The sequence below is a fragment of the Cladophialophora psammophila genome (genome assembly GCF_000585535.1).
Source record: "Cladophialophora psammophila CBS 110553 chromosome Unknown aczJe-supercont1.10, whole genome shotgun sequence".
Lineage (NCBI taxonomy): Eukaryota > Fungi > Ascomycota > Eurotiomycetes > Chaetothyriales > Herpotrichiellaceae > Cladophialophora > Cladophialophora psammophila.
Genome location: NW_006912931.1, coordinates 86,169 through 112,656, shown reverse-complemented (window position 1 = coordinate 112,656; position 26,488 = coordinate 86,169). Strand labels below are relative to the sequence as shown.

The 26,488-nt window shown below is 51.2% G+C and overlaps 10 protein-coding genes across 10 annotated transcripts; 7 read left to right on the top strand and 3 right to left on the bottom strand.

Annotated features, from left to right (window-relative positions):
- Positions 1-169: 169 nt before the first annotated feature.
- Positions 170-1,606, top strand: A1O5_06753 (uncharacterized protein; the record flags this gene model as incomplete). The annotated part of the gene is made up of 1 exon (XM_007747344.1): positions 170-1,606. One exon carries the CDS (start codon positions 170-172, stop codon positions 1,604-1,606), a length of 1,437 nt encoding a protein of 478 aa, XP_007745534.1.
- A 4,206-nt stretch (positions 1,607-5,812) lies between these two features.
- On the top strand, positions 5,813-6,626 carry A1O5_06752 (uncharacterized protein; the record flags this gene model as incomplete). Its single annotated transcript, XM_007747343.1, has 3 exons — positions 5,813-5,848; positions 5,900-5,969; positions 6,022-6,626. 3 exons carry the CDS (start codon positions 5,813-5,815, stop codon positions 6,624-6,626), a joined length of 711 nt encoding a protein of 236 aa, XP_007745533.1.
- Positions 6,627-7,505: 879 nt separating this feature from the next.
- A1O5_06751 (uncharacterized protein) lies at positions 7,506-7,922 on the bottom strand (the record flags this gene model as incomplete). Its single annotated transcript, XM_007747342.1, has 2 exons — positions 7,506-7,790; positions 7,845-7,922. The coding sequence occupies 2 exons, from the start codon at positions 7,920-7,922 to the stop codon at positions 7,506-7,508; spliced, it is 363 nt and encodes a 120-aa protein (XP_007745532.1).
- An 850-nt stretch (positions 7,923-8,772) lies between these two features.
- On the top strand, positions 8,773-9,289 carry A1O5_06750 (uncharacterized protein; the record flags this gene model as incomplete). Its single annotated transcript, XM_007747341.1, has 2 exons — positions 8,773-8,876; positions 8,935-9,289. The coding sequence occupies 2 exons, from the start codon at positions 8,773-8,775 to the stop codon at positions 9,287-9,289; spliced, it is 459 nt and encodes a 152-aa protein (XP_007745531.1).
- Positions 9,290-10,614: 1,325 nt separating this feature from the next.
- Positions 10,615-11,416, top strand: A1O5_06749 (uncharacterized protein; the record flags this gene model as incomplete). The annotated part of the gene is made up of 2 exons (XM_007747340.1): positions 10,615-10,713; positions 10,916-11,416. 2 exons carry the CDS (start codon positions 10,615-10,617, stop codon positions 11,414-11,416), a joined length of 600 nt encoding a protein of 199 aa, XP_007745530.1.
- Positions 11,417-11,866: 450 nt separating this feature from the next.
- Positions 11,867-13,688, bottom strand: A1O5_06748 (uncharacterized protein; the record flags this gene model as incomplete). The annotated part of the gene is made up of 2 exons (XM_007747339.1): positions 11,867-13,537; positions 13,587-13,688. The coding sequence occupies 2 exons, from the start codon at positions 13,686-13,688 to the stop codon at positions 11,867-11,869; spliced, it is 1,773 nt and encodes a 590-aa protein (XP_007745529.1).
- Positions 13,689-14,830: 1,142 nt separating this feature from the next.
- A1O5_06747 (uncharacterized protein) lies at positions 14,831-15,385 on the bottom strand (the record flags this gene model as incomplete). Its single annotated transcript, XM_007747338.1, has 2 exons — positions 14,831-15,134; positions 15,249-15,385. 2 exons carry the CDS (start codon positions 15,383-15,385, stop codon positions 14,831-14,833), a joined length of 441 nt encoding a protein of 146 aa, XP_007745528.1.
- A 2,074-nt stretch (positions 15,386-17,459) lies between these two features.
- Positions 17,460-18,164, top strand: A1O5_06746 (cofilin; the record flags this gene model as incomplete). Its single annotated transcript, XM_007747337.1, has 5 exons — positions 17,460-17,462; positions 17,516-17,526; positions 17,609-17,857; positions 17,916-17,967; positions 18,021-18,164. 5 exons carry the CDS (start codon positions 17,460-17,462, stop codon positions 18,162-18,164), a joined length of 459 nt encoding a protein of 152 aa, XP_007745527.1.
- Positions 18,165-19,256: 1,092 nt separating this feature from the next.
- On the top strand, positions 19,257-19,959 carry A1O5_06745 (cytochrome c oxidase polypeptide 5, mitochondrial; the record flags this gene model as incomplete). Its single annotated transcript, XM_007747336.1, has 3 exons — positions 19,257-19,431; positions 19,568-19,761; positions 19,846-19,959. The coding sequence occupies 3 exons, from the start codon at positions 19,257-19,259 to the stop codon at positions 19,957-19,959; spliced, it is 483 nt and encodes a 160-aa protein (XP_007745526.1).
- A 549-nt stretch (positions 19,960-20,508) lies between these two features.
- On the top strand, positions 20,509-22,461 carry A1O5_06744 (ATP synthase subunit beta, mitochondrial; the record flags this gene model as incomplete). The annotated part of the gene is made up of 7 exons (XM_007747335.1): positions 20,509-20,519; positions 20,597-20,766; positions 20,883-20,968; positions 21,022-21,064; positions 21,115-21,431; positions 21,479-21,716; positions 21,770-22,461. 7 exons carry the CDS (start codon positions 20,509-20,511, stop codon positions 22,459-22,461), a joined length of 1,557 nt encoding a protein of 518 aa, XP_007745525.1.
- Positions 22,462-26,488: the final 4,027 nt, after the last annotated feature.

Here is a 26,488-nt window from a genome sequence, read left to right as displayed (position 1 = left end):
ACCTTCTCTAATTGGCTGGTCGGATCGAGCATGACAGCCTCGGCATCAAAGAGGATACCGACGAGGCTGACTCCATTGACTCATATCGATACCATTTACCTAGTGCCGAGTAATATCTCACTTGGAAATGCTCTGGGCCGAATAGGACCTCACACGCTATATCGCAGCTATGTCAGAAGACTCAAGAGCCATCATAAAAGCCCTCGAGAAAGTCCTGATCCGACTCAGCGAGAATCCCTACCCGCATGTCGCCAATCCTCCCAATACCTCTCAAAAACGAGCCAGTGTCGCTGCCATTATCCGCGTCCGACCTGCCTACAAGCCCGTCCCTGCAAATGTCAACGGTTCCCTCGTAGCGGTTGACAAGCCATCTCCTCCCTCACCCCCATCTACCATCAGCGAGTTCTTTGCGCAAGAATGGGTCCAAGAAGGAGACCCGGAGTTGCTCTTCATCAAGCGTGCTGGCCGCGCTGGTGATAGGTGGTCTGGACACGTTGCATTACCCGGCGGCAAACGAGATCCCGAGGACGCGGACGACTTTGCTGCTGCGGTCCGTGAGACGAGAGAAGAGATAGGCTTGGATCTGGACACAGCGGATTGTCTGCCCGCAGGCAATCTTCCCGAACGACTGGTCACCACCTCGTGGGGAAAAGATGTTCTCATGGTGCTGTGTCCCTACATATTCCTCCTGACGGGCAAGGTCGTCCCTCCTGTCCAGCCACAACCTACAGAAGTCGCCTCAGTCCACTGGGTCTCTCTCCGCGCCCTGCTCACCCCAACTCTACGAACAAGAGAATCAGTGGATATATCCTCTCGAATGGCCAAGCACGTTGGTCCCGCAATCCATAGACTGATCCGTTGGACAATGGGCAAGATGATGTTCAGTGCTGTCCGCCTTCTCCCCACAGAATCCGTTTATGCCAGCTCAATACCAGGCTTCATACCCACAGAGGGTGGAGACAATCTTTCCAGCCTATCTGGATGGGCTCAAGCACCGTTCGGCATTCCCTCCTCAGCATCCATTCACCACTCTCTCCTAACTTTCCAACATCCACTCATCCTCTGGGGTCTTACACTCGGCGTGCTGGCGGACCTTCTCGATCAACTTCCACCCTACAACGCTGTAGCGCTCTGGAAATATCCCACCTTCACAGTCCCTGATCTCCGCCTGCTTGTGTATATTATGACCCGCTCGTTTAGGAAGAATACTGCAGAAACCTTCTCGTCGGGATCTTGGCCGAGTCGACTCCATCGACGGCCAAGCCAAACCGCCATAGACGGCGCAAGCGAAGCCATAGCCATTCCCGTGGCCGAACCTGGACCTGCTATGGGCCCTGAGTCGGCATCCGCGCCCGTGCCTGCAGCTACAAAAGCGCATTCCACCCGTTCCGCCAAGCGATCATCTTTCAATAAGCACAGTGTCGGAATCGGTGGGCTAGGTGTGGGTAAAGACCCACACCACGCCGTGGGTAAGTTATTGTATGGCTATTATGACAGGGTAAATTGGGCGATCGCCTTGTTTTTGGCCTACAGAACGGCGCTTACGGTGAGTGTGGCGTGGTGGATGGTCAGATGGTGGAGGAAACAAAGGGCCGCAGCTGCTTAATGTGTTGCTGGTGGACTTGGAAGAGCTCGTCTGGCCGTTTACCGCTGCATTTGATAAATAGTTGTGGCATTTTGGCATTGATCGTCCAAAGCGGGGACAGTTTTGTACATTGCACAGAGCTGATATATGGAACGCCCGTAGATATTAGTTTTGGATCTACTGTACCATGTTACATCGAGATACAACAAAAGATGTGGAGCAGATGAATTCAATAATCAAGAAGACACCAACCCTGACCAACCCTGACCTGAAGAACATTGTAGCGGAAGTCGTCAGCCTGCTTGCGAGTGCTGCCAAGCGCACACTGTGCTGACAGCAGGCCCGCAACCTTACTCCTCGTCCAAAGGATCAAACTCAGTAGGAATGAAAACAGTGATATGTTGCTGGAAGCATGCGAACAGTTCTCTGAGCCATGCTAGCCTGTCAGCAACGTAGAGACCTCGTCGCGAGAGAAATAGGAGTGTCATCTGAGGACCGGAAACTAGGTATGTCTTCTCCCTTGAGGCTTTTGCTGAAGTATTCCTCCTCCGTGGCAATTAGCAATGCGGGGACAGTCGAGCTGAGTTCGTCTTCGAGTTCAAATAATACCTCGATGGACTCTAACGCGTCACCAGCGCGCGTCGAAGTCCCCGCAAGGAGAATCTGCAACTCGTGCAACCTGGCTCGAGCGTACCGCATCATGTTCCACAAGAAGCATGGTCCAAATCCTGAATATCTGTGCACGAACATGGGGGCTCGTTGGTCCCGGATCAATGGTGTCAGCCAGAGCGGCAGCGGACTATACTGGGCCTTTGAGACAGGTCTATATTTGAACTGCGGTGGAATATTCGCTATCAATCGCAGCTACCGGAGGTCCGAGAGATGTGCCTGTTCTTGAGAGCTGCGTGGCTGCGAGATGGTATTCATATCCTGGTGATGAGTTCTCCCAGTCAATGTACTCCGCGCACAGCGTGGCCACTTCGGCGACCAAGAGGTGCACTTGAGCCGACAGATGATCGCAGACTTGCATTCACAAATGGTGGGTTATACCGAGGTCGCAGACAGAATCTTAGACATTTGTATAGCTTTGAACAATCAGCAGGAGTAAAGCATGTTGAAATGGTGTGTACAACCTCTTGAGTGTAAACAGCTTTGAAAAGAGTCGGGCCTAAGGGTGTGTCGAGAATACTAGATCCACGGTGTTCGAGAAGCGCCGCGGCTCCTTGAGTATGGGCGTACCAGCCACGGAACGCCGTTGCTAGAGATAAATAGATCTAGTACTCAATAAGCGATCCATGGAGCGTCGAGTCGTTGAAAGAAGTTACCTCACAGAACCCCAGTAGTTGGCAAGCTAGGAGCGTCTCATCTTTAAGGGCCAGCTTGGTATCTATTAGAGCGGCATTTGTGAGCCGAATCGCTCTGCCGTATTCTGTGAAAGCCGCGTCAGACGCGATGTTTGAGTTGCATTTCCTTGCAAAATTGGCCAAGGCAGTCGACTTGAATGCAGAAAGAAAGAAGGGCTAGTTGATCAATTTGTGGTACATGGCCGGAAGGTATTCTAGATACCCTGCCCTCCCCACTGGGGTTTTTATCTGGAAGACATGGTCAAAGAAGAACCTTTGCCTTGCCAACTCGTAAATCGGCTGGCTCAGGGTCAGTGTCAGATCGGTGGGGGTGGCTGCAGGGCTTTTGTTGGGCGTGGGACTTGATGCATCCCTTTTGTTTGGCTTGGTCGAGCGTTTCTGCCACAGTTCTTGGGCTCGACGAGAGGCATGGGTGGTCTCATCGTAGTGGAGCAGATTAAATGTCTTGCCCGAGCGACAGCAGCGCCCACATGTTGGTCGAGCTTCGTCACACTTGTCCGAGTCTGATTCGCTTAGAGCTGCATAGTGCCGAATGCATAATACCCAGTACATAATAATCCAAACTCAGCCCTAGCGAGCGCTGAGATTTCCGCATTCGGAAGGTAGATCCACATCGCTAGGTACTATTCATACACCGCGCAAAAGAAACAGCTTCAGCTACACGCGCCACGATTGCTCCTTTTTGTCCTGTTTCACGAGTCAGGCACGCTACGGAGGCTATCAACTCCTACAGACCCTTGATTGCTTCGCACGTAGGTTTTGAGATAGAAATGGCCAAATACATATATATGCTGCTCGTGCTCCTGGAGGTTGAGGTTGGACACATCCCCAAGCACTCCACGCATCTCCAGCATTCCTAGCGTATCAACTAGCACATTTGACTCAATATGGCCATATGTCCACCCGCCAGTGATGCCAGTAAGCTTGTCATCTCCATGGCGAACCAACCCAGAACTGACTCTACCTTAAAGACCAGGCAAAGCCCCTTGTTGGCGATATCACCTACCACACTTTGACGACTTATATTGCTGCGGGAACCATCATCTGCACATGGATCCTCTGTGGCATCCTGGCTTTCGCGCATATCACTAGATACGCAGAACCACGATAACAAAAGCAAATCGTGCGTCTTCTTTGGACACCGGCCATATTCGCCATTTTCGGCTTCTTCGGAGTCTGGCATTACAATCTTGCCAACTACCTCACTCCTATCGCCGAGCTATACAGCTGTTTCGCCCTCATAGCACTGTTCTCCCTCCTGATTGCCTATCTCGCACCAGAGTCGCTTCAGGCCCAGCTTGAATTCTTTGGCATTGATGTAGGGACTATCAAACCGTCCAACAGTTCAGATGGCGACTGGTTCCGCAAGGCTTGGATCGCGGTGATTCAGGTTTTACCAACCCGAGTCATAACAGTCATTGCCACAGAAGTTGTCGAAGCAACAGAATGCCACGGAACAAAAGCGTACCATTGGGCGCATACTATCATCAGCATCGTCCAAGGATTCCTCACCGCGATCTGCCTTGTCGCAATCCTCAATCCATACTTGAGATTTCGCAGCCAGCTTCACGCTGTCGACCGGCGCATCCTTTCCAATATGGCTGTATTCAAGCTTGTTGTCTTTGTTCAGCTCCTGCAAAGGATGGTCCTCAGCGCCTTATCACAAAATAACTATCTCAAACTAACTGAGTATGTAAGCTATCACGACTTCAATATTGGCCTGAACTCATTTCTCACCTGCATCGAGGCCTTTTTATTCGCTATTCTTTTCGTATGGTCTTTCTGGCTGCAACAAGCATGGTAAAATTCAAGAGTAGGGGTTGTTTCGGCAATTTTGGACGTAGTTAACCTTGGTGATATCATTGCTGGGATGGTCAATGCTTTATAGCTCTATCGAGAGGGTTATCCATGTACCAAGCCTCTTCATCGAAGCCGGTATGCCAATGCTGACGGCTCTGAGCATAGACAGCAGCAGATATTAGTAGGGAACAAATTCACGATGGACAACCATCACTCGGTGTCGATCTACCTGTTTCCTTTCTTTGAGTAGCTCTCTTTTCGGGGCTACGGGGTGGGTTGACATCTCATGGGAGGCTCTGGGTTTTGCTAGGCTTAGAACAGAAGCTTCGACCGCACTGTATTGGATAGCTAAAAGACTAACAATTTGCTTTGTCCATGGTCTGTCTTGTTCCTGGGAACGTACCCTGTCAACACTGTCGAATGCTTGTCACCAGGTGAAACCCAAGGCTGCCGGCTAAACATCGGCCCGATGATAACCTCCTCTGCACCGTTTGATGTAAAAGCCCATTTCTGTTCTTGTAATCTTGATCTTCCATTCAATTTCTCACCATTCTCCTCGTCCACGACTCTGGCGTTGCTGAGGGGGTCCTTGCTCTCTATATATATACATGTCATCTTTTGTTGCTGAGGCACGCATAAAGACAGTTGGCGTTATTATCTTTGACAAGTCGTGGCCAATCCCTTTCAAGATGGTTCATACAAGAGACAAGATGCGACGTACACATCAAACTTTATTCTGTGGAAAGAGTGAGGCTCCGGATCGATGCGGCGCATGTAATGTTGAACACACACAATCATGCTTACTGAGGATGTCGGCGCCATTCACTTTCTGCCAGTTTCCGCAAAACATTTGTCTTGGCTGCGAACCGGGGTAGGGAAATTTCTCTCCAAGAATTCCTCGAGCATCACCTTTCCTTCCACCTTATTCAGCTTTATACGCTTCTGTTGAGCCCGGAACTTGCAGATTCTATTCTCGATCACATCAGCTTCAGCCACTGCCATTATTGGGTAGGCCTTTACAAAGTTTGTCTCTCAGATCAGACTCTTCTCTATCAAACTCAAAATGCCTGTCAAGTGGAATGATTCAGAAAAGCTCACCGTAAGTTTCCCAAAGTACTCTGCTGAGAGGTTACGCACTGACCAGAAACAGCTCCTTCGAACTGCTATCCTGTGCTCGCCCAATTTCAAGCTCGATGCAAAGATGGTTGCCGAGATGTGGCGTAAGTATCAAAGGTCTTGGTTTCTTCCAGCAACTACTAACTTCGACTGTAGCCGGGGTTGATGAGGATGATAAGCCTAGTGCTCGCAGCATTGCCCGCAACTATAGCAGTATTATGAATCATGCAAAAGACCTTGAAGCTATCCGTCAGGCAAAGGAAGCGCAGGCCAAGAATAGCGAAGACGAAAAGGACGGAGCAGAAACGAAGACTGGGGATGACGCTACCACTCTTTCGCCTGAAGCTTCCACCATCAAGACACCGGCTTTGAAGAGCTCAATCACAACTCCATTACCTACTCACGGCAGCATGAGCAATCGTTCTGCTGCCGTCAAATCCAGCACCGGCTCTAAGCGTAAGCGCGCCATCAAACGTCCCTCGTCTGACGAGGATGAAGCGTCTCTCAGTGAGACAACCTCCGGCGACGAAGCCGAGGTTGTCTCACCAACCCAAATTGCCCGAAAGAGGCTGCCGGTACGCATGACACGCCGCACCACAATGACCAGGATTGACGATGAATATGGCGGCACTGAGGAGGAGATGGATACGGGTGCCAAGCACCTGGAAACCGAGGGCTCCGATGGGGAGTACGACCTTGCCAAAGAGCGCAAGGAAAAGACTGAACGCAAGGCGAAGCTTGCGAGGCGCGCTCGCAAGTGAGCCGCTGTGAGAGAAAAGGTAGTCGACTGTGTCATGTTTGACACGTATGTTTGTACAGCAAATCGTGCGGCGGGGTGCGCCGTGAGAATCGCTCGCAGAAGTGGACAAAGTTGTTTACACCGTTCTTTACTGCCCATGCGTCCCCTCTTCCTACTGATATGATGACTTATCTTCTGACAGGACGTTCGAAAACGGGCCAAATACCCCTTTACCAGATGTAAAGGACAGCCTGCTTTTCGGCAATCCTTTTTCGTCTAGACACAACCTCCCCATTGTCTCTCCAGCGCGTGCCCTTTTCACGGCATTCCTGGAGAGGCGGTCGATAACCGCTTACTTGTCTAGTATGGGCATTGATTCCACGGCGCGTTCCTTCACCCTTTGTCTGGGCGGAATGCGATGTCTTTGCCGTGCTCCGCCGCACCCCTATGGCTTTATCATGTCACACTGGCTAACAGCAAAATATTCTGTGTGAGGGAGACAAAAAAAGGAAAGAAGAACTCAGACTCCTCACTCATATTTCATTTACATCATATATGGGCAATGCGGTGAGGTCATCCATGATTTGACATTCTCAATGGAGATAGATACCGGTTCTGGTGTCAAAGTGCAGACAGCATTCTGCTTTGGTGCCTCAAATTTGTTCAATTTTCTCTGGTGTGAACTCTTAAACACCATGTTGTTCTGCAACCCGTGATGGGAGAAGGTGGGTTTCTTTTTCCCAAATGTGAATGCACTGCCCTTTATACAGGTTGAACCTATTTCAGTGCCTGGCCTTGCCTTCGCTACCGCCAAACCGCATTCCGTCCCAGCAGAGTAAAGAATCTTTGTCAAGCCAGTACCCGCCCGGCATTGCCACTCACGGCACAGCCATTCTGGATTTCACGGAGTCTCATGATCTGCAGCCTCGACAGGCTCAAATTTGAGTCCCTCTGGCAGCTCCATCACGGCAGCGTCGCCCGTTTGTGCTCGCACATTGCCACTCCTCATGGGTTTAGGTCCATACGCAGAAAGCCTCTTCTTAGGGCTGTTTTGCCGATTCCGCTGCAAGGCTCCGGAGTTGACAACCTTGATGTCAATGTTGTACCGCTTCCGGATTGCCGTAAACTTCGGCGGGATGCTTGACAGACTCATGCCAAGTTGCCGCGCGACCTTTTCGGCATCGACCTGTGATCACGTCAGACGTGGAAGGGGAGGAGTTTGGGACAGGGCTTCGCATACCTGGATCGGGCCAACTGAGCTTTGAATTGCGGCAATCAGCACCGCAATGTCGGTTTCTTTAACTTGATTTTGTGCCATTACTTCAGTTTCTCTGCTGAATGTGCTACGCAAGGCTAGGAAGGTCCAAAAGACAAGGACTTTCAGCAAAGTGATGGAGGCGAGAACAGAAGATGGTTTTTGCGACTGAGGTTTCAAACTGGACATTCAGCTTCGTGGCTTTTTATACCTTCCAGGCTCCCATGAGCCACGCACTCTAGAAGTTCCCTCACTATCGGGGGGTACGACTAGCGCGTCAACTGGTGAAGCAAGGACGAGGAGGAAAGTTCGGGGACAGTTCTGTCATTACAATCTATTGCATTCAAGTTACAAGACGCCGTACACTGAGACGCAGGGATCCAGCGCCCCATCAAGTCGCTTTTAGCGCCCTCAGAGAAGATTCAAAAAGGCCACTTTCCGGCGCTAGGTGCGTACATGGTTCTTGAGAAACGCAAGTTTGCTGAGAAAGCTTAAGTTGAGGGCGATTCGCGCCCTTAGCCACAAATATCAGCTCCGTCGACCCGTCCACGCTACTCACAACGGAAATACTGCATTATTCGTTGCTTTTCTTCCCGTTATCGCTCTTTGATCACGGGCCACATAGCTGTCTCGCGTTGACTCCGCGGCCAATCTAGTGCGATTGACTCGTATCCATGATCGAACTCATGCTAGGCTTCAGTGGCGGCAAATAGGTCAACGCGCCAGTGTGTCGCTGCTTTCTACGGACTTTCTCACTATATTTGCATGAGTCTCCCAGGTCTTTCTTCCGTCTTTTCCCTCCACTCACACCCTTCCTAAGTTCATTCTCGACGGTGTTGCTCCTTGGTTGTCCTAAAACATTGTCGTCTTTTCCACTATGCCTTATCAATGGACTGCTGAACGAGAGCGTCGCATGCTGCTCTTCGCGATTTTCTCTGCCAATCTGAGACCTTCCGCCGATACATGGCAGCGGGTCGCGGCTCTCCTGGGAGAAGGGTTGACCGCGTCAGCTGTGAGGTCTGTGTCGCTTGACCCTTTCAATGAAGCGCCCGTGGGATTTGCTGACGTGTGGCAGTCAAAAGTATTATAAGCTGCGACACGAAATGGAAAAGATGTTGAAGGATCAAGGAGCCCCGACCCCAACGACACCAACGAAGCGCAAAGCCGAAGACGAGGACGAGAAGAAGACGCCTCCATCGAAGCGAGCTCGAAAACCCAAGCAGAAGTCGTTCGACGGCATACCATTCACCCAGGTGCCCGACAGTCCTCAGAAGGTCAAGTACGAGGACATGGCGGTGAGCGGTCTGGACTCATTCCATAGCTACGACGCACACTTCACTCCAACAGCCTTTTTCCCAGCGGTGAACATGGGCGAGCTGATGAATGGGCAGAGAAGTGGGAACAGCAGCAGCAGCAGCTTCATGGCCTGAACATGGGGTCCCAGGGTTGCCGGGGGCACAAGGATTGTGCAATGGCTCCAAGGTTTGGCGGAAACACGCATGGAAGTGACTCAGAAACGGTGTGAAAAGGCCGGCAAGAACGGCTGGGGATTCGCAAAAAGCGACTTTCAATTGGCTTGTGTGGATGTTAGCTGCTGGATGATCCAGTAGCGAGACAACCGGGGGGGTTGGGAAAGACGGGAACGTGCGTGCATCATGCTGGAGGAATTCCCAGCCTCCTGAATTTCGTGGATATCAAACAGTGTATAAACATGTGTGCCTGGCGTTGTATATGTAGACTTGTCGTCCATTTTGCCTGGAGTTTTAGCTTCTTGGCCGTGCATTAGCGGAGGCTTGGCGCACCCAATAAGGATCTCAACAAGGCTTCGGGTGGAGCGGGGCTCGACCGCGAAAGTTGAAACCTTGCAATGACTCGTCCTGATAGGAGAGCAATAGACTATCCTGCATGTCTCCTCTTATTGGAGCCATCCTGGATAACTTTGTCTGAAAGTGCGCGGCAGAGGGAGGCAATGCGCGGATATCTCTTTAATGAGGAAATGGGATCGTCCCCTCGTCCTCAGCCCCGTTGGGAATCCACACCGTCTCTTTTCTAAACTCCCCTTGCAAGAGATATACCTCTTTGACCCTGGATACCGGCTCTGTATCCTCCAATGGACTCTCTCGATGGATTCCCTCATCCAGTGGACTTGCCTAAGACATGCAAACGCTCTGCATGGTTTGGTAAGACCAACTTTGGTTCCTCTGGGAAGCTTCCTTCCTCAACAGCAGGCAAATGCACCAACGGAGTAGCTAGAGTGAGAGCGAGAGCTGTCCAGGACTTGCGGAATATTGAAACGGACCGACTAGACTGTACTTTGCTCCAAGCTATTGCTGCCTGGGTTATCCCAGTGTCCATACCCTGTTCTCCTAGTCTCCTGACCATTGCCCGGTTGATGGTTAGCTTTCCCACCAGCGAGCTGCACGTACGGGAATTTCCTTTCTCGAAACTCCCAGCCTCCTTATTTTCTCTGATACGATTCTGACTTCTGATCATCGCAGCCCAAATGTACCAGTGATTCGGGGAGTTCTACTCTTGGACGAGGCGCCTCCAAACACCGCCCGCTCTTCATTTCAAAAGTCACCTTCCACTCATCCCGACTTCGCCACATTTGACTTTCTCTCCACCATTTCCTTGAAGCTCGCTTGCCTACTCGACCTCTTCGACTTGCCTATCCATCCATCAACTTCATCCCAAAGGGCCTTTAAGCCTACTTCAATCCTTTCGCGCACTAAATCACTCCGTGCCCTCTGCGAACATGGCGCCAGCACAACAGGCCGGCTCCAAGCAAGAGCTCAGTATCAAGGATGCCATGTTCCTCCTCGAGCTCATGCGTGATTCTCCTCAGGCCATCCTCGTAAGTTTTTGGCTTTATTCTCCTCGCTCCCCTCACTGGTACTGGTCAATTCACTGCCTCCTCGGCCACCTCACCACGTCCCGCTTTCATCAAACTCACTCACCTCACCTCACCTCACCTCACTACGGACCCCGTCCTTCTCACCACCTTACATTTTTCTCCTCCTTCTCAATCATGATACTAAATCCCTCTCTCTTGACAGTTCTACATCAGCCCTTACTGCCAAAAGACAGGGGCAAAGCCGAACACGGTGGCGAAGAGACTCAGTGAGATCAAGAAGCGTAATGGTCTGAATATCGTTACTACTACAAACCCATCAACCGGTAATAATGGTTATGCCGTTCCCAAGGCTGCATCTACCGCGAAGTGTGGGAGTGGCGATGACGAAAGCGACGCAAAACCAAAGGCCAAACGTGAACGAGCACCAAAGGCCGCTGGGAAGCCATTTGCCCCGGAACTCCCTAGCGCAAACTGGGTAAAGGTGGAAGCGAGCGATTCCCAAGGCCTGGGCGCTGCCTACAGTCTTCCTTCTCCAGCGGATTCGACTGCCGGAGCAACGCCTCTCGGCACCGCCGCCGTGGGAGGGATCAACGGCTGGAGCATGGCGCAAATTCCCTTCTACATGTCTCAGAAGAAGCGAAGCCTGGACGACTGGGACGAGCGCGAGCACCATAGCAACAAGAAGATAAAGAATGAGAGTTAGAGCTTTTCCTGCCAGTGGCGAGGGCGATTCTACTCTCTTCCTTGGTTTCAGGAAAAAGCTGGCTGTGCCACCCGGGCCGGAGAAGGGCCTAGAAGTGTAAAGGGCGTCGGTCGACTTTGTTTGGTTCGGGGATAGGTGTGGGGGGGGGGCACGATGGCTCTCCTTCCACTGACCGATGTTGGTTATTGCTGAGGAGGAGAGGTGGTAGCGGCGGGATAAGAGATGAGAATTATTCCATGTGCCTCAGAGAAATTGACGGGCACGGGGGGAAGTAAGACATGTTCGAGCTTAGTCAACAAAACTCAAGCAGAAAAGTACAGAGTCGGGGCCTCGCTGGGAACAAACAACCAAGGAGCTCTCTTGCTTAACGCTGTCGTGCTAATCAATCGTGTGGCTTGGAGCGAGGGAATAAGAACAGAGAGATGGAATATCATATTCGTCAGGGAACACTTAGTCAAGAACAATGACAGAAATTGGCTCGCCCACATCCTTCTTCTTTCCACAGCCGTTAACATGTTCACGTGTGACACCCAGACGTACTTTAATCCCCGGCCCTGATATCGTACCCTGCTCGTCATTTCTGCTGTTTGGATTCGAACCCCTTGGCGGACCCGCGTTATCCAGGGTCTCGAAGAGCACGGTCGTGGGAAGACCAGAGTTGTCGGTTGGACTGGCACTGTCCTCTTTAAAGAGAGGCTCAGAGGTTGGCTCAGGAATATTCGCTGGCCCAGACTCGAAGATGGTGTTGTTGGACTCGACCCAAGCGGACGCAGAATTCCGAAAAGCGTGCAATACGTCAATAGCGACGCCGGTTGAGCGCAAGATCTCGTTGATAGTGCTAGCTGAGATCTCAGGTGCTCCATCATCCAGTTTCGCCTCGAGGCTATGAGACTGCTGCGTAGGAGCCGAGCCAATGTATTGGGCTGGGTGAGGAGTGTTAAGCGTACCGATTTCAGTCTGAGCGGTCATAGAGCGCGTCTGTATCTCCGATGCCAGTGCAGGCGGTGCGTTTAGATGCGGAGTGGAGTCATCCGACAGAGACACAAGCGAAGCCGCGCGGTCTTTGCCCTTGTCACGAATCTGTAAGGGTCTAGCTGGTAAAATGGCGGCTGCGTGGTCAACGCTTTGTCGAATCGGCAAGGCACTGGGATCGTGTGGCCGTGTCTCGTCGACGTCCATTGGGGAATCTTGACGGTCATGACTTTGACGCACAGGCACTTCGTATTGAAAGCTGTTATCACTTTCCTCAAGACGCGAACGCGCGGCGGCCGCGGGTCTAGGACTTGATGCAAGTAGATCGGTGATACTCAGTCGGCAGCATTGCGCTGAGGAACCCGCATTCTGGCCTTCATTTCGCGCTGCAGTAAGCTTGGCCAGTCTCTCACGGCCTTCGATAACCTTTTGCTTATCTTTCAAGCTGCGGATGTGATCCTTGCTGATTTGTTCATGTAGCTTAAGGTCTCCTTCATTGGGCAGTTGCCTCTGGCAAAGTGCACACCGATACTCACCGTTCTTCGTAACGTAACCGAAGGATTCAAATCTCGGTGGCGCATTCAAGTGAGGATTGCTTGTGGTCTGGAGCTCGATTGGGTCATGAAACTCCGAGGATCTGCGTTTTCGGGTCTGGGTAATGGTCTCTCGAGCGAGGCAATCAGCGTGATTCTGCCCTGCGATATGCGAAGAAACACCAAGGGCTACCCCAAAATCGTTTGCCACAGTTCCAGTAGTCATCACCCGCCCATTTCCGGGCTCTCTTAGAGGAGCTGCCATGGCCTCGCTTGCTGGTATGTCTCCGGCGGGCGATGTTCGAGGTGATGCTTCAATAACTCGACGACGTTTTGCAGGAGCTTGGAGCGAATTGTCAGACCGAGCTTTCAATATTTCGACCTCTCCAGGGCTAAGGATGCTAAGACCCTCGTCATCAAAGTCGAGCAGAGGTGGCCGACGAGATCCTGCTATGCCTCTCGAAGGCCTCTGTCGGCCACAGCCGTGGCGATCGGCAAATTCGAGTTTAAGTTGCTCTGCTTTCGCGGGGACGTCCTTTGTGAAGAGGGCTTCGATCTCACGGTATGTTGCTCCCTCACCGTAATAAGTCGCGATTGTCTTCAATTGGCGTCTGAACTGCAAAATCGTTAGTTCGTACGCAACTCGACAGAAATTGAACTCTCACAGGTTCCTCGCCCATCGCAGCGCAAGCTGCCGCCAATGCCCGGAACAGGGTATCTTTGAAATCCCAGATTGAAGAAATATTGGAGATTCTCGATGCTGCCATGTTGGTGATGAGTCGAGAAGAAGAGAAGTGCAGTAAATGACATGGAGTTGAGAGCGGCATTGAGGAGGGTCTTGAGTCGATGGACTCTTCCCTCCACCAGCCCCATGCTGCTTGAACAGAAGCAGGACCAAGTCCCGCGCTCTGGACCCATTGAAAATTGGACTGAAAATGGCAAGAAAGAGCAAGGAAGAGCTAGCAGGAGCAAGCATGAGAGGGGCAAAGCTGCAGCGTCATGACGACCGGGCGCCTTTGGCTTCTTGGCATGTTTGCTGCTATTTACTTCGGGTGACAGTGTCATTACAACACGCATCTACACCCTCCATTTTGTGCCCTGGCTTGCCTGGGCCAGTGCTTGATTGGACTACATGGTCGCACACTAGCACAGAGAAGGGAACTTTGGTGTGCAAGAATGTCCTTCTCGCATGCGATTCCCAGGCGGTTGGCCGCTCTCATTTCGGACCGCAATGTCTGCATTGAAACGCCCACTCACTTTTTCTACCTCAATTTTCAGCTTTTTCCCCGTCAACTTCCCTTTTTACCTCATGTTACATGCCGACCTTCCTAGATATGATATATCACATGTGCTCAATGGTTGATTACGCTGACCCTAGGCTTATTGGGGGTCTCGAGCAAGTGTGGAAGAAGTGGGATTCGCCCACGTCAAAGGGATGAAGCACAGGGAACGATTCAGAAATACGAGGTAGACTGATTTGAGTCCAATTGCCCTTGACGATCAATTTCTTCGACTTTCTAGCGTGCTTTCAGTGCTTGGAGTGCGGGACTGATGCACTCGTTTTCTGCATGTCGATGTTCAGTGTTTTGATTCCAGGCACAAGGTTGAAGGTGCCTTGTTGTCGAGCCCCGTCGACGGAATTCTTTCTCATGCAAAGTCTCAGCTCAAGTAATATCCCCATCATGTCATACCACAGCCTGTCCAAGCCGATGCTTGCCATGCACCCCATAGTATCCAGCCGAGCGAAACCAAATCCTGCAAGAGAAATTTGCCGTTCCTCCAGGGACGTTGTGAGCGAGTAATATTACTTGAGGTTTAGGGGATCGAAGTACGTGAGCCTGATGAAGAGTCAGCAGTAGAACCCCTGAGTGAAGACAGCAGTGTGTACCGGGATAGAAGATGAACCTTCTCATTCGCATTTGCTCTCCTCATCCTCGGATTTGACAGCGGGTTTTTCCTCCTCTTCAACTTCCCCCTTGATTTCGGGTTCAGCTGGAGCGACATTCTTCACATTCCGCTTACGCTTTGTGGGCGTCTTTGGCTCTTCTCCATTGACATCTGCGACGTTTCGCTTGCGTCCAGATGTACCCTTGCTTGCGGGCGTCTTTGTGGTCTTGGCATCCTTGACTGGGGTCGCAGCGTCACCACTGACGGTCGCATCGCCCTGCTGAAGTAGCTTCTCACTCTCTTTCTTCAACTTGTAGAATTTTTGACTACAGATTCAGTAAGTTAACAAGATGGTCTGATATGTGGAACGACAACGCCTTGAAATCGAAAGAGAGACAAAAGGAAAACACCATAAAACAGTGAGTAAAAAGTGATGATACCTGCAGGCACTGGCGTTGAGATCATTGCCGAGTTTCTCAGCGACCCTAGACCAAATCGAAGTGGCTGGTGGGCTCATTTCCGCAATGGCAAAGAGGAGCAGGTTGCGCTCGGCTGCAGCATCCCACTTGAAAGGCATAGTGAAGACTTGGGGAAGCGAAGGAGGGATAGGGAGGCAGTCTTCTCGATGTTGTGGAGCGAAGAAGCTGTCTTGAGGGGTGGTGATGTTCAACCAGGCAAAGGAGGTGTGTGTTGACAGTGAGAGTACGAGGAAAGGGAATCAGGGATTGGTAAATGTGAATGTTTATTAAACCCCATATTTGTTAAAAAGAAAGCTGTGAGATTAGAGTGAATTGACCGACAGGCATTGTCACTCACTTCACAGCCGATTGCCTGAGCCACCTGTTCGAATTTTGCCATCGAGCAGTTTTCGATCATACTGAACACAGCAGAAGCTTTTCCGAGGTGTCATCCCAGGTGAACGACATCATTGTTGACGAAGAGCTTTTCACACGTGACGTAAATGAATGCGACGAGTGACAACGAGCTTTAACTGAGGTTCATAGGTTCACAATGGATGGTAGAGGTGAGAAAATGATTAAGTTGCGGTGGAGAGAGCAAAGAATATATCATGTTAACGAGGGAAAGGGGGGAAAGTTCCGGAAGGTCAGACAGTCCAGATCGAGCGCGATGGATAGGCCTTGGTTTTCTATGGTCTCTTGAGCACTGGGCTGATGGAGCCGTTGGCCTCAAATATGCCCATATTTTCCAGAATTCATGTTTGTTGTTGATGAGGCTAGCCCAACTGCTTTGGGCAATGGATGAACTTCCACGGGCAGCCTGGAAGTAGCATCATTCTCCAGCTAAGGTGATCGCTTGCAGCACTGGATCCTGTTGTTCTGTAACCGACCATGCCTTGAGTTGTGAACAATCCCATGGAAAGACTTGCGTTGTGAATTTCCTTCGCCACTTCTCATATTCGATATTATGACTTTCTATCTGCCGGAGCTTAATCCACAGGAGATATTGAGTCGCACACAGCTACCACAACAGGCCCATGAGCTTGTCGACAAGGTTTCTGATTGACGAGAATGCAGCGAGGTCCGAGAAGCGACCAGGACCCTGGAAAGGCATTGATCCTTGGCTGAAGGACAGGGGCGATCTTTCCAAGCACCATCGGAATCACACCAGGGGCACAGCGCTTCAACACGCAAAGCCTCCAGAGGCCGCTGGATGTCTGTCCCGCATTCACATTTCAAGGCAGAACCTGCGATCGGTGGTGAAGTATCGAAGCACAACGTCGTTTACCAAGCAGTCCACTTACATCCCGCAAGAGTATCGAGGCTGTCTGCTCATACCCTACAAACATCTACCTGACTGCGTCGTGCGCTCACCCAGGAGCAGCATCCCTGGATCGCGGAACGAGAGGTAGCGAGCACTTAGCTCGATGGAAGGCGAAAGATACTCGCAGGCACGACCAATCGTAGATACTCTGTACACCTGAGCGATATCGTAATCATAAGCACAACTCACAGCTAGAGAGCACAGGTTCTGGAGCAGCTTATAGCATGCTGGAAGGAGTGGCTACCTAGATAGCTGGAAGAGGTCCCAGGCACCCCGCAATGAGGGCGAGGGTTTATCAGAATAATACCGAATACGGAGTAGTATGTAGTTGATGTGAGGAAAGTATCGGTGAGGGAAACGCACTGGTGGCGAGGGCTGACCTGGATTTCTGGGCGTTCGCCTGCCAACCGCCAAACTTGCTGCTGGGCAACAGTCACCTGCCTGTCCACCGCCCAACCAGCGCAGCCTGGCGAGAGCCCCTCGTTGTGATTAGGCGCGTCGGGACGCAGTTCGGAGTATCAATTCTGGACCCCACCATTGACTCGCTCTTTTTGCTGCCACAGCATCCCCGTTATTATTGTTCCATCCCACCAAACACTCCCTTATCCTCTGCCTGCCCTACACGCAATCTGGACTTTCTTTTGCGTTGCATTGTCCAGTCTTGCACCACAATCCTTCGCCAGGTACGTAAGCCCCTGTCCTAGACAGCCCCCGATCGTCGGTGCGTGGCCTGTTCAACACTTTATGTTCCTATCTTCGCTTCTTGACGCCTCCATCGCTCCAAGCGCCATCTTACTCTCTGCTGAAACTGACAGCAATACCAGCTTGAAACCGAGTCGCATAGGTATCTGGAACCTCAATAAGCAGTCATGGTGAGTACTTGAATCCATCCTGGAATTCCGCTTCAGCTGACCCTTCCCTTCAGCCTGTGTCCGGGTATGTCTGTCCAATCTGCCTTAAAAGAGCCCGATGCCCCCTTGCGCGTCGGCGTGCCTCTCTAATTCCTTGATACCATTAGCCTCTCCGTCAATCCCGACTGCGTCTCAAAATTCAATGAGCTGAAACTCGGTCGCGGTGGTCCAAAATACATCATCTACAAGATCTCTGATGATCAGAAGGAAATTGTGGTAGACGAAGTCGGCAGCGAGCCAGACTACGACACCTTCAGAGAGAAACTCATTGCCAAGAAGGAGGCCAGTGGCAAGGACCGTCCTTCGTATGCCATTTACGATGTCGAATTCGAACTTGAGGGCGGTGAAGGCAAGAGGTATGCACGATGAGGTTCAGTCAGCTTGGAGGATGCGTATACTGAAATGAAGATCAAGATCCAAGATTGCGTTCATCACTTATATCAATCAGGACAACACCGGTGTCAAGGTATGGCTGCCCACGCTCTTCGGTGAGAACATCACGCCTAATCTCTTGCGCAGTCCCGCATGGTCTATGCCAGCTCCCGCGAGACCTTGAAGAACGCCCTCAACGGAATTGCCATGAACTGGCAAGCAAACGATCCTGGCGAGTTGGAGTGGGTCGACCTGCTCAAGGAAGCTAGCAAAGGCAAAGGCACAGTCTAAGGGTGAATTGACAGTGGAGGCGGTTGGACCACACTTCGCATACCGGCAACAGAACACACTTACCACAAGGTGTACGTTGATCTTGTGGCATCTGAGACGAAAGAGCCCGTCTTCCGACGAGCCGAGCATGGCAGATAGGTTGAGTATGCGCCGTTGGAGCACGCCCGATATTTGATGCTGTGACGAAGATAGAGCGCTGCGACGTTGATCGGCACGAGATAGATGGTCTCGAATCAAAATTGGAAGCATTTTTTCCTACCTCAAAACTCCGGGTCTTTCTGAACCTGTTGTGCTTTTCGGAGAGTGTTATGGACCGACTGTGGCCGAGCAGCCTGGGGCCGACATGTGCTTCATTGCGCTCGAATGACATCCTCTTGCTCAACAAGCACGCCTTTGCATTTCTGCGCGATATCGTCCGTATCAGTCCATTTGCCCTGATTTTTGGGCCGCAAGTCCATGACTACTCTGCGGCAGATCAGAATTGTAATTTTGGTATTTCTCAGTACTCGACTGTGACATACGTTGATGCTCCTTTCGCACACAGTAATGTCTGTTGACTCGAGTGCTTGTTCCGCTATCAGTAAATCTCAGAGCTGTAAAAATCATACTTTTTTTTCAAGGAGTCTCCCGTCGAGCCGTAGATGGTTGTCTCAGCCCAATGACACGATATACCGAGAGGGAACCCGTAGTACCTGTGGGGTGATGAAGGCTGATGTAGCGGTAATTTTACACAGCGCCAAGGCTAGGAGCTAGCGAATCCTCTGCAGATGTGATTGAACTTGGAACTCAAACCAACGACCTCAGATAATCGTTCTCGCATTCACCAGGTTCAATCCACAAGCAACCTGCTACAACAGCGGCCGCCGAGCTCCAGGCTTCGGCAGGGTATTGAACGGTCGACTTTCGTATGTGTTGATCCAACCTTCACACTCTTCCAGCAAGATGTATCTCCGCTCCTTACCCCGTGTAGCTCGTGCTTCCACCAGCACCTCGACAGCATGCACGCGGATCACACGTCCCTCAATTCGATCCTTCCGTTCCTCAGCGCGGTCTCTGGCTCCCACTTTTGCAGCTACCCAGCATGTGCCTCCCATGACCAGCCAGTCTCAGATGCGATCTGCTCACGCCATCTCCAACCCTACCCTCGCCGGAATTGAGAAGAGATGGGAAGCTATGCCTCCACAAGAACAGGCCGAGCTTTGGATGCAATTGAGAGATCGTATGAAGGTTGATTGGAACGAAATGACTTTGCAGGAAAAGAAAGCTGGTATGTACCGAACTCAGTCTCCCCGCGGAGGAACGCGGCACAGGGATGATGTGCATAATGAAGCTTGGATTCCCGCTGTCGAGCTGGAGCAGATTATAATATGAAGCTGGGGAAACTTTACTGATGTTTTTGACAGCGTGGTGGATTGCATTTGGACCTCACGGACCCCGTGCTGAAGCACCCCCGGGCGAATGGACCAAAGTGTGGCTTTACACAGCTGTGGGTCTTGGAATATCGTTGGCTATGTTCCTCCTCATCCAATCCTTTGCAAGACCGCCACCACGGACTATGACCAAAGAATGGCAAGAAGCTACCAATGAATACCTCAAGGTGAGTTGATCATCGCGAATTTCAGGATGACCTCGCAAGGTTTTCCCGCTGCTTAAGAGTCAAACTGATAAACCCCATCTGCAGTCCGAGAAAACCAATCCTATGTATGGTGTCAGCCGTGAAGGATACACCGGCCCAGGCTTCATTCAGAGCAAGTCTGCCAAGTCTCAGGGCATCAAGCTTGAACCAGATGAATAACCGGCAGTGGTGTGAAGGAGCAAAGACACACGTGCTTGCGCCTGCGCAGATGGTGGTCTTTTTGTACTGTGACTAGTATCTCCAGAAAGCAGGGATCTCATTGTGTTTTGTGAATACAAAAAAAATATCAACATCCTTCTCTGCAGCTGTGCTTTTCAGGCGCCTCTCTCTGGTTCGTGAGACTGTACATAGATTAACGCGGACGGTGATTGAAATCGATAGCCCAAAGCTGTTCCTCTATTTCCTATGCTTTGAGTTGCTGAAGATGCGCATTATCGCTCTTAAAATCTTCCCCCATATATCGTACGTGTCTGATTTACGATGGTGCAAGATGGTGGTGGCTCTCGAAAATTGGCGAGGCAACTCCGGAGATCCTAGAACCGGGCCTTGTCGGGCTAACAGAGGTCCCCAGTTAGGCATAGCGCAGAACCGAGCTCAATGAACCAGCAACTTTGATTCCTTGACTTCAAGTTTCTTCTCTTTGCTCCTGATCCCACACCAACTCTCCCCTCTACCTTTCCATCTTTACCTTCTCGTTCATCCGCAAACATGCTCAAGAGGTTCGTGAGCTTCTCATCATACACGTGCAGAGCTCCGCAAGCGCTTTCACAGATTGTTGCTAACACCGATTGAACAGCGGCATCGCCCGTAGCTTGGGCAGGTCTGCCCTTGCTCGACCTTCCATCTCCCGACGCGCCTTCGAGCCCCTACGGAAACAGGCCGGTCCAGCTCTTGCACAGCGATGGGCCTCGACAGACTCCCCAAGAGACGGCAAGATCCACCAGGTCATTGGTGCTGTCGTTGACGGTACGAGAAAAAAAATTTCCTCCTTTCCTGCGCCCATGAGGGCTCGCACAAAGCTCGACAATTACAAGAAACATGCGATAGCGGGCCGATGAATGAAGCTGATGGCTTTCGTCTAGTGAAATTCGATACCGAACAACTCCCTCCTATTCTCAATGCCCTAGAGACCGATAACAATGGCCAGAAGCTTATCCTGGAAGTTGCGGTATGAAACCATGATGAGATGACTCTGGCAGCCCGGAAACTAATGGTAAACAGCAACATTTGGGTGAGAGTGTTGTGAGATGTATTGCTATGGATGGTATGAGTCCTCGCACAAATCAATCGCCCAAGTCTGACTTCAAATTCAAGGTACCGAGGGTCTCGTCCGCGGTCACAAAGCTACCGATACTGGCTCTCCGATCAAGATTCCAGTCGGCCCTGGAACATTAGGTCGCATCATGAACGTCACTGGTGACCCTATTGATGAAAGAGGACCCATCAAAGCCACCAAACTGTCTCCCATCCATGCCGACCCCCCCGAGTTCATTGAGCAAGCCACAACTGCTGAGGTCTTGGTTACCGGAATCAAGGTCGTGGACTTGTTGGCTCCTTACGCCCGCGGTGGGAAGATTGGTCTCTTTGGTGGCGCAGGTGTCGGCAAGACTGTGTTTATTCAAGAATTGATTGTAAGTACGCCTGCACATGGTAGAGATACAACGGCTGACAAATCCAGAACAACATTGCCAAAGCCCACGGTGGTTACTCTGTCTTCACTGGTGTCGGTGAGCGTACCCGTGAGGGTAACGATCTGTACCACGAAATGCAGGAAACCTCTGTTATCCAGCTTGACGGTGAATCCAAGGTCGCCCTGGTGTTCGGTCAAATGAACGAACCCCCTGGGGCTCGTGCTCGTGTGGCCTTGACTGGTTTAACTGTTGCCGAGTATTTCCGTGACGAAGAAGGACAGGATGGTATGGACTTGTCCAATTGGGTACTCGGACACTTTTACTGACGCGAATCCTAGTATTGCTCTTCATCGACAACATCTTCCGATTTACTCAAGCCGGTTCCGAGGTGTCTGCCTTGCTTGGTCGTATCCCCTCTGCTGTCGGTTACCAACCTACCCTTGCCGTGGACATGGGTATCATGCAGGAACGTATCACCACCACTCAAAAGGGATCCATCACCTCCGTGCAGGCCGTGTACGTGCCCGCCGACGATTTGACTGATCCTGCCCCTGCCACGACCTTCGCACATTTGGATGCCACCACCGTGTTGTCTCGTGGTATTTCCGAATTGGGTATCTACCCAGCTGTCGACCCTCTCGACTCTAAGTCGCGCATGTTGGATCCTCGTGTTGTGGGACAAGAACACTATGACACTGCCTCCCGTGTCCAGCAGATGTTGCAAGAATATAAATCCCTCCAGGATATCATTGCCATCTTGGGTATGGACGAACTTTCCGAAGCCGACAAGCTGACTGTCGAACGAGCCCGGAAATTGCAGCGTTTCCTTTCCCAACCCTTTACCGTCGCACAGGTGTTTACCGGTATTGAAGGCAAGCTCGTGGATTTGAAGGATACGATAAGCAGTTTCCAGAAGATTATTAATGGCGAAGGCGACGATCTCCCGGAAGGTGCTTTTTACATGGTGGGCGACTTCGAGAGTGCAAGGGCCAAGGGAGAGAAGATTTTGGCAGAGTTGGAGAAGTCGTAACTTCTACAAGCGGAGAAAAGATGGAATGAGATGGTGATGCAAGAGCGAAAGGCTCTGGTAAAAAGCATTGCATCGAGTCCTCGGGGCGAAAAGGGAGAGTGGGTGTGAAGAAGTTAGAAGCTGAGAGTCGAGAGTTGATGAGGAGAGGCGGAAAACTTGTACATTGAACATCCTCCTTTTTATTCCAGAGATCACAATTTCCGCTTGTTTCCTACAAGGTAGTTCCCCTTGTTTCGTCCGCTCTTTTCCCCAACCCCCTAGCCTCCAGAAAAGAATTGTGTGGGTGTGGTATTGTGTAGGCTTGGAAAGGAGACGTGAGTGCCTGTAATAATTCTTCGTCTGGAGACATGAGAATTCACAACAATGTGATCTCCGATCTTATATCCATCCACCTTCCGACATCCAAACGAGACCCTACCCTGTCCTTGTGTACTATTCTGGCGTGTACCGGCCGACGTTTTGACAGGCCATGACATTTATTCCATGCATGGAGTGATGAAAAGCCAGCTGGGTCCGTCCATCCCAAGGCCCGACCTATTTTCCTTTCTCTTCCCCTTTCTTCTTTCCCTTGATCGCATTCTGGCATGGCACAGTACAGTGTGACAGGTCCCGCCGTGTCCCGACATGGGCGGTTCTCGTGTTGTCCTTCAGTCGCCTAACGCATCTGGCCTGTTTCGATTTGCGTCTGTACACCCTATGAACTCCCCATGCTGTTTTGTTGCTCTGGGGGAGAGATTCATTAGATAGCTCAATCTAGCAGATATATGTAGGCACTCCTATACCAAGGCGACATCGTTCACGACCTCGTCGCCGGTGCTCGGATAGAACTACCTTGGGGGAGTCTACACAGAAGATAGATCAATTATTAGGGTTAATAATAGATCGCCGTCGTCATGAATGAGCATCGATGGGAGACATGCAGGGTTGGCTTTCTTGATGCAGGCTGTAGAGGCTACATGCCTATATAAACGGGAAGGAAATCGCTGAAAGGCCAGATAGACACATAGACACATAGACATGGCTGAGAATAAACCCATTCTCTCTATCAACTTGACAGTCCTCAGTTTCACAGATATTCTCAACATGGGAGTCGAGACAACTACAGACGATACGCCAACGACGACCACCACTCCTTTCGCACGCATCTGAAATGCTGGTGGCCAGATCCCCGAATCCGTGTCTCTAGGTCTGCCGAAATAGCATTACCAAGAATACCGCTCACTTGAGCACTGTGAAAGCCTGAAACCGTCAACAACCCCTTCACGATGTCCGGCAGAATTGGAAGCCGACCGCCCGGGCCAGGCGCACACGCTCTTCTGCCACTGCACCTGGTTTAGAGGATCAAAATATTGCTCGGGCACGGCCATCAAGTGCTTGCCTTCACCCTTGCCAAGGGCTGCGAAAGCTCTCGAGACCAAAAGCACGGATCCACGAGCGAGAACTGGCGGAGCAAATCGCGGATCGAGTGAACCCGCGCCCTATCCACGGACGCGCCGAGTCGAGAGGGACGGGCCGGCATTGGTGTAGCATTTCTATTGCTTGTTCTGGCTTCGAGTGCAATCTCCTCATCGAATCTGGCTCCAATGTAGGATGCCACGCGCGAAACCTTCCATAACACCGGGTACCAGGCCTCCTTGGCCCTTGGACAAAGAACTCCAAATTCTCCTCTCTCGGTTGGGGCAATGCTTGAAAGAAAGTGTATTAGTCGTTAGTGGTGAAAACATTAGGCAAGGTAGTGTGTGCATTGTCATTTTGACCCGGGGGTTGTGGTAGACAGGTGCGTTAGAGTCGACAGGGAGGGGATCGTCATTATCTCTCGTAACTGCGCTGCCGACTCTGATGCTGTTCCTGGTTAAAATGAAAATCCATATCCGGCCTTCCTTCTTGCGATGCTGCCGTAGAACAAAATGTGGCCGCTCTTTAATTCTCGGCTCTCTCCATCATCTGCTCTTTATTCATGTCTTCATGCACCACCCTCGCCAGATATTTCCAACGCCCTTTGCATCGTTGTCCAACTGTTCCATTCTTTTTCATTTCCTTTCTCCTTTCTTCGCAGCGCTGCTCCATATATCGTACCAGCGTTCACGGCACTTTCTAGTTCTCGGCGCTCTGGGGAGGGCAACTGCAACGATTACGAAACTGGTGTTCGGGCGCCAGTCGCCGTGCCCATCTGATCTTCGTACAAACCTGGAAATCTCTCGCAGGGTTTCATAGACGTGATAAACACGGCCGTTATATCGAATATAATGGACAGCATAAGATGAATGACAGAGGGCAACTATTTCCAAAAGTAAACGGAATATTCATCATCAACGAAGGCCACCTCTGTTATAAGAGCGAAGGACTTTGAATGCACCACTTATCTTTCCATTCGGCTTGACCGCTTGCTATCCAGAATATATATACCTCGAGTTCCTTGACGATGCCTATGCCCGTACCCATGCCACTTGATGGAATACTTTCTTGTCTCATCGAGCACATGTCCGACGTCGTTGATGCAATTGGGAGTGGAAGTATCCAAGGGCGACACAGCAGATGAAATGATACTGCTGAGACGTTGCAAAGGCGCGACTGAACCTGAGCAGCAGCGTGCAACCTGCAACCTGCAACCTGCAACCTGCAACCTGCAACCTGCAACCTGCGTCTTTCATCTTTCATCTTCACCTTTCACCACTGTCTTCCAACCCCAGAATTCTCCACCCCTCAACCTTCCTCTTGAGGCTTTTCCAACTCAAACATCATCATCTTTGTTTCCAGGTTGACATTGCCGTTCTTTGCCTTGGTTCGACCGGTGCGCCTATTCTGTCCACTGAACGATCTGCGCGCCATTGCTACCACCATGGCAAAGCTCCGGGCTTGCTTCTGCGACGGCTCGACGGAAGTCGGAAAGACTTGCCTCTTGATGTTGAAGCTCTTGCACGGCATGACCGTCAGATTCCAAAATGAGACTTTTGAGAGGATAGCAAAGGAAATGAGCGCGGATGTCCAATCGCTCTGGCGGTGGCTGTGAAGGCTGAGGGCTCTCATTCCGCTACTGGCGCCAACGCAGTACCCATCGACGTCCCGAGTTTACAGCACGAGGACGACAGTGATGGAATCTCTGCTCTCGATTGCGGCGTGGATATCGGTATGGCAGGGGATGGCGCCGCTGGGCCATATGGTAAGGTTCAATTTTCGTCAGAATCACGATCATAACTAAGGAGATTTAGATTCTTCTCTGGTTGATCAACTCGAGGCTGATCTCAAGCGCAGCCTGGAGATGGTGTACCTGGAAGAGGACAATCTTCCATGAGCGGCAGCGACTTGGCCACGACAAGATTGAAGCCATCGGGACTTATTTCTTGCTCTTGCAGAGATATCCCCCAACCTCAGTGTGCACAATCATTTGTAGCCACGACTTACGAGCCCGAAGAGGGGACATGTTGAGGCGACGAAGTTTATTCACAATTCTCCTGGGTATGCATGGCTTCCACACGGATCTAAGAAGCTGCCAAATAGTGCGGGCCAGAGGCTCTTAGATCAAAACTTCTGATGGGGCTGGTTTCGACCCGAGGCTCCCGTCCGGTATGTCTTATTTGGTTGTAGCTCGCCTGATGAACACTTTACCGTGATCGATCGTGTACATCACCCTGGTTTCCTGGATGACCCCAGCATGGAAACACGCTCTATCAGTTAGACGGAATCCTACAGTGCCCGAATCCATTGCTCGGCCCAGCTTGATTGGAGAGCTTTCAACTCCATTCGTCCCATGCTCCGTATCTCTCCACATAACGTCTCTGTGCCGCTGCGGGATCGTCGCCTCTAAATGCAACTCTCGATAGTCGTGCAGCAATCCCTCGATCAACTGCCGCATGGCGTGCGAGTTGGGGCCTTTGCGGTACTTTTGACTACTGTCTCTCCTGGACCTGTGTCGAGTATTGTGTTACTTCATCGGCCGTTTCCCGCAGGTTAACTTGGCTTAAGTTCAACCTCCTGTTGTTTCGTCCTCTTAATCACCTTCACGGCGCTCGCCAGGATTTCATTCAAC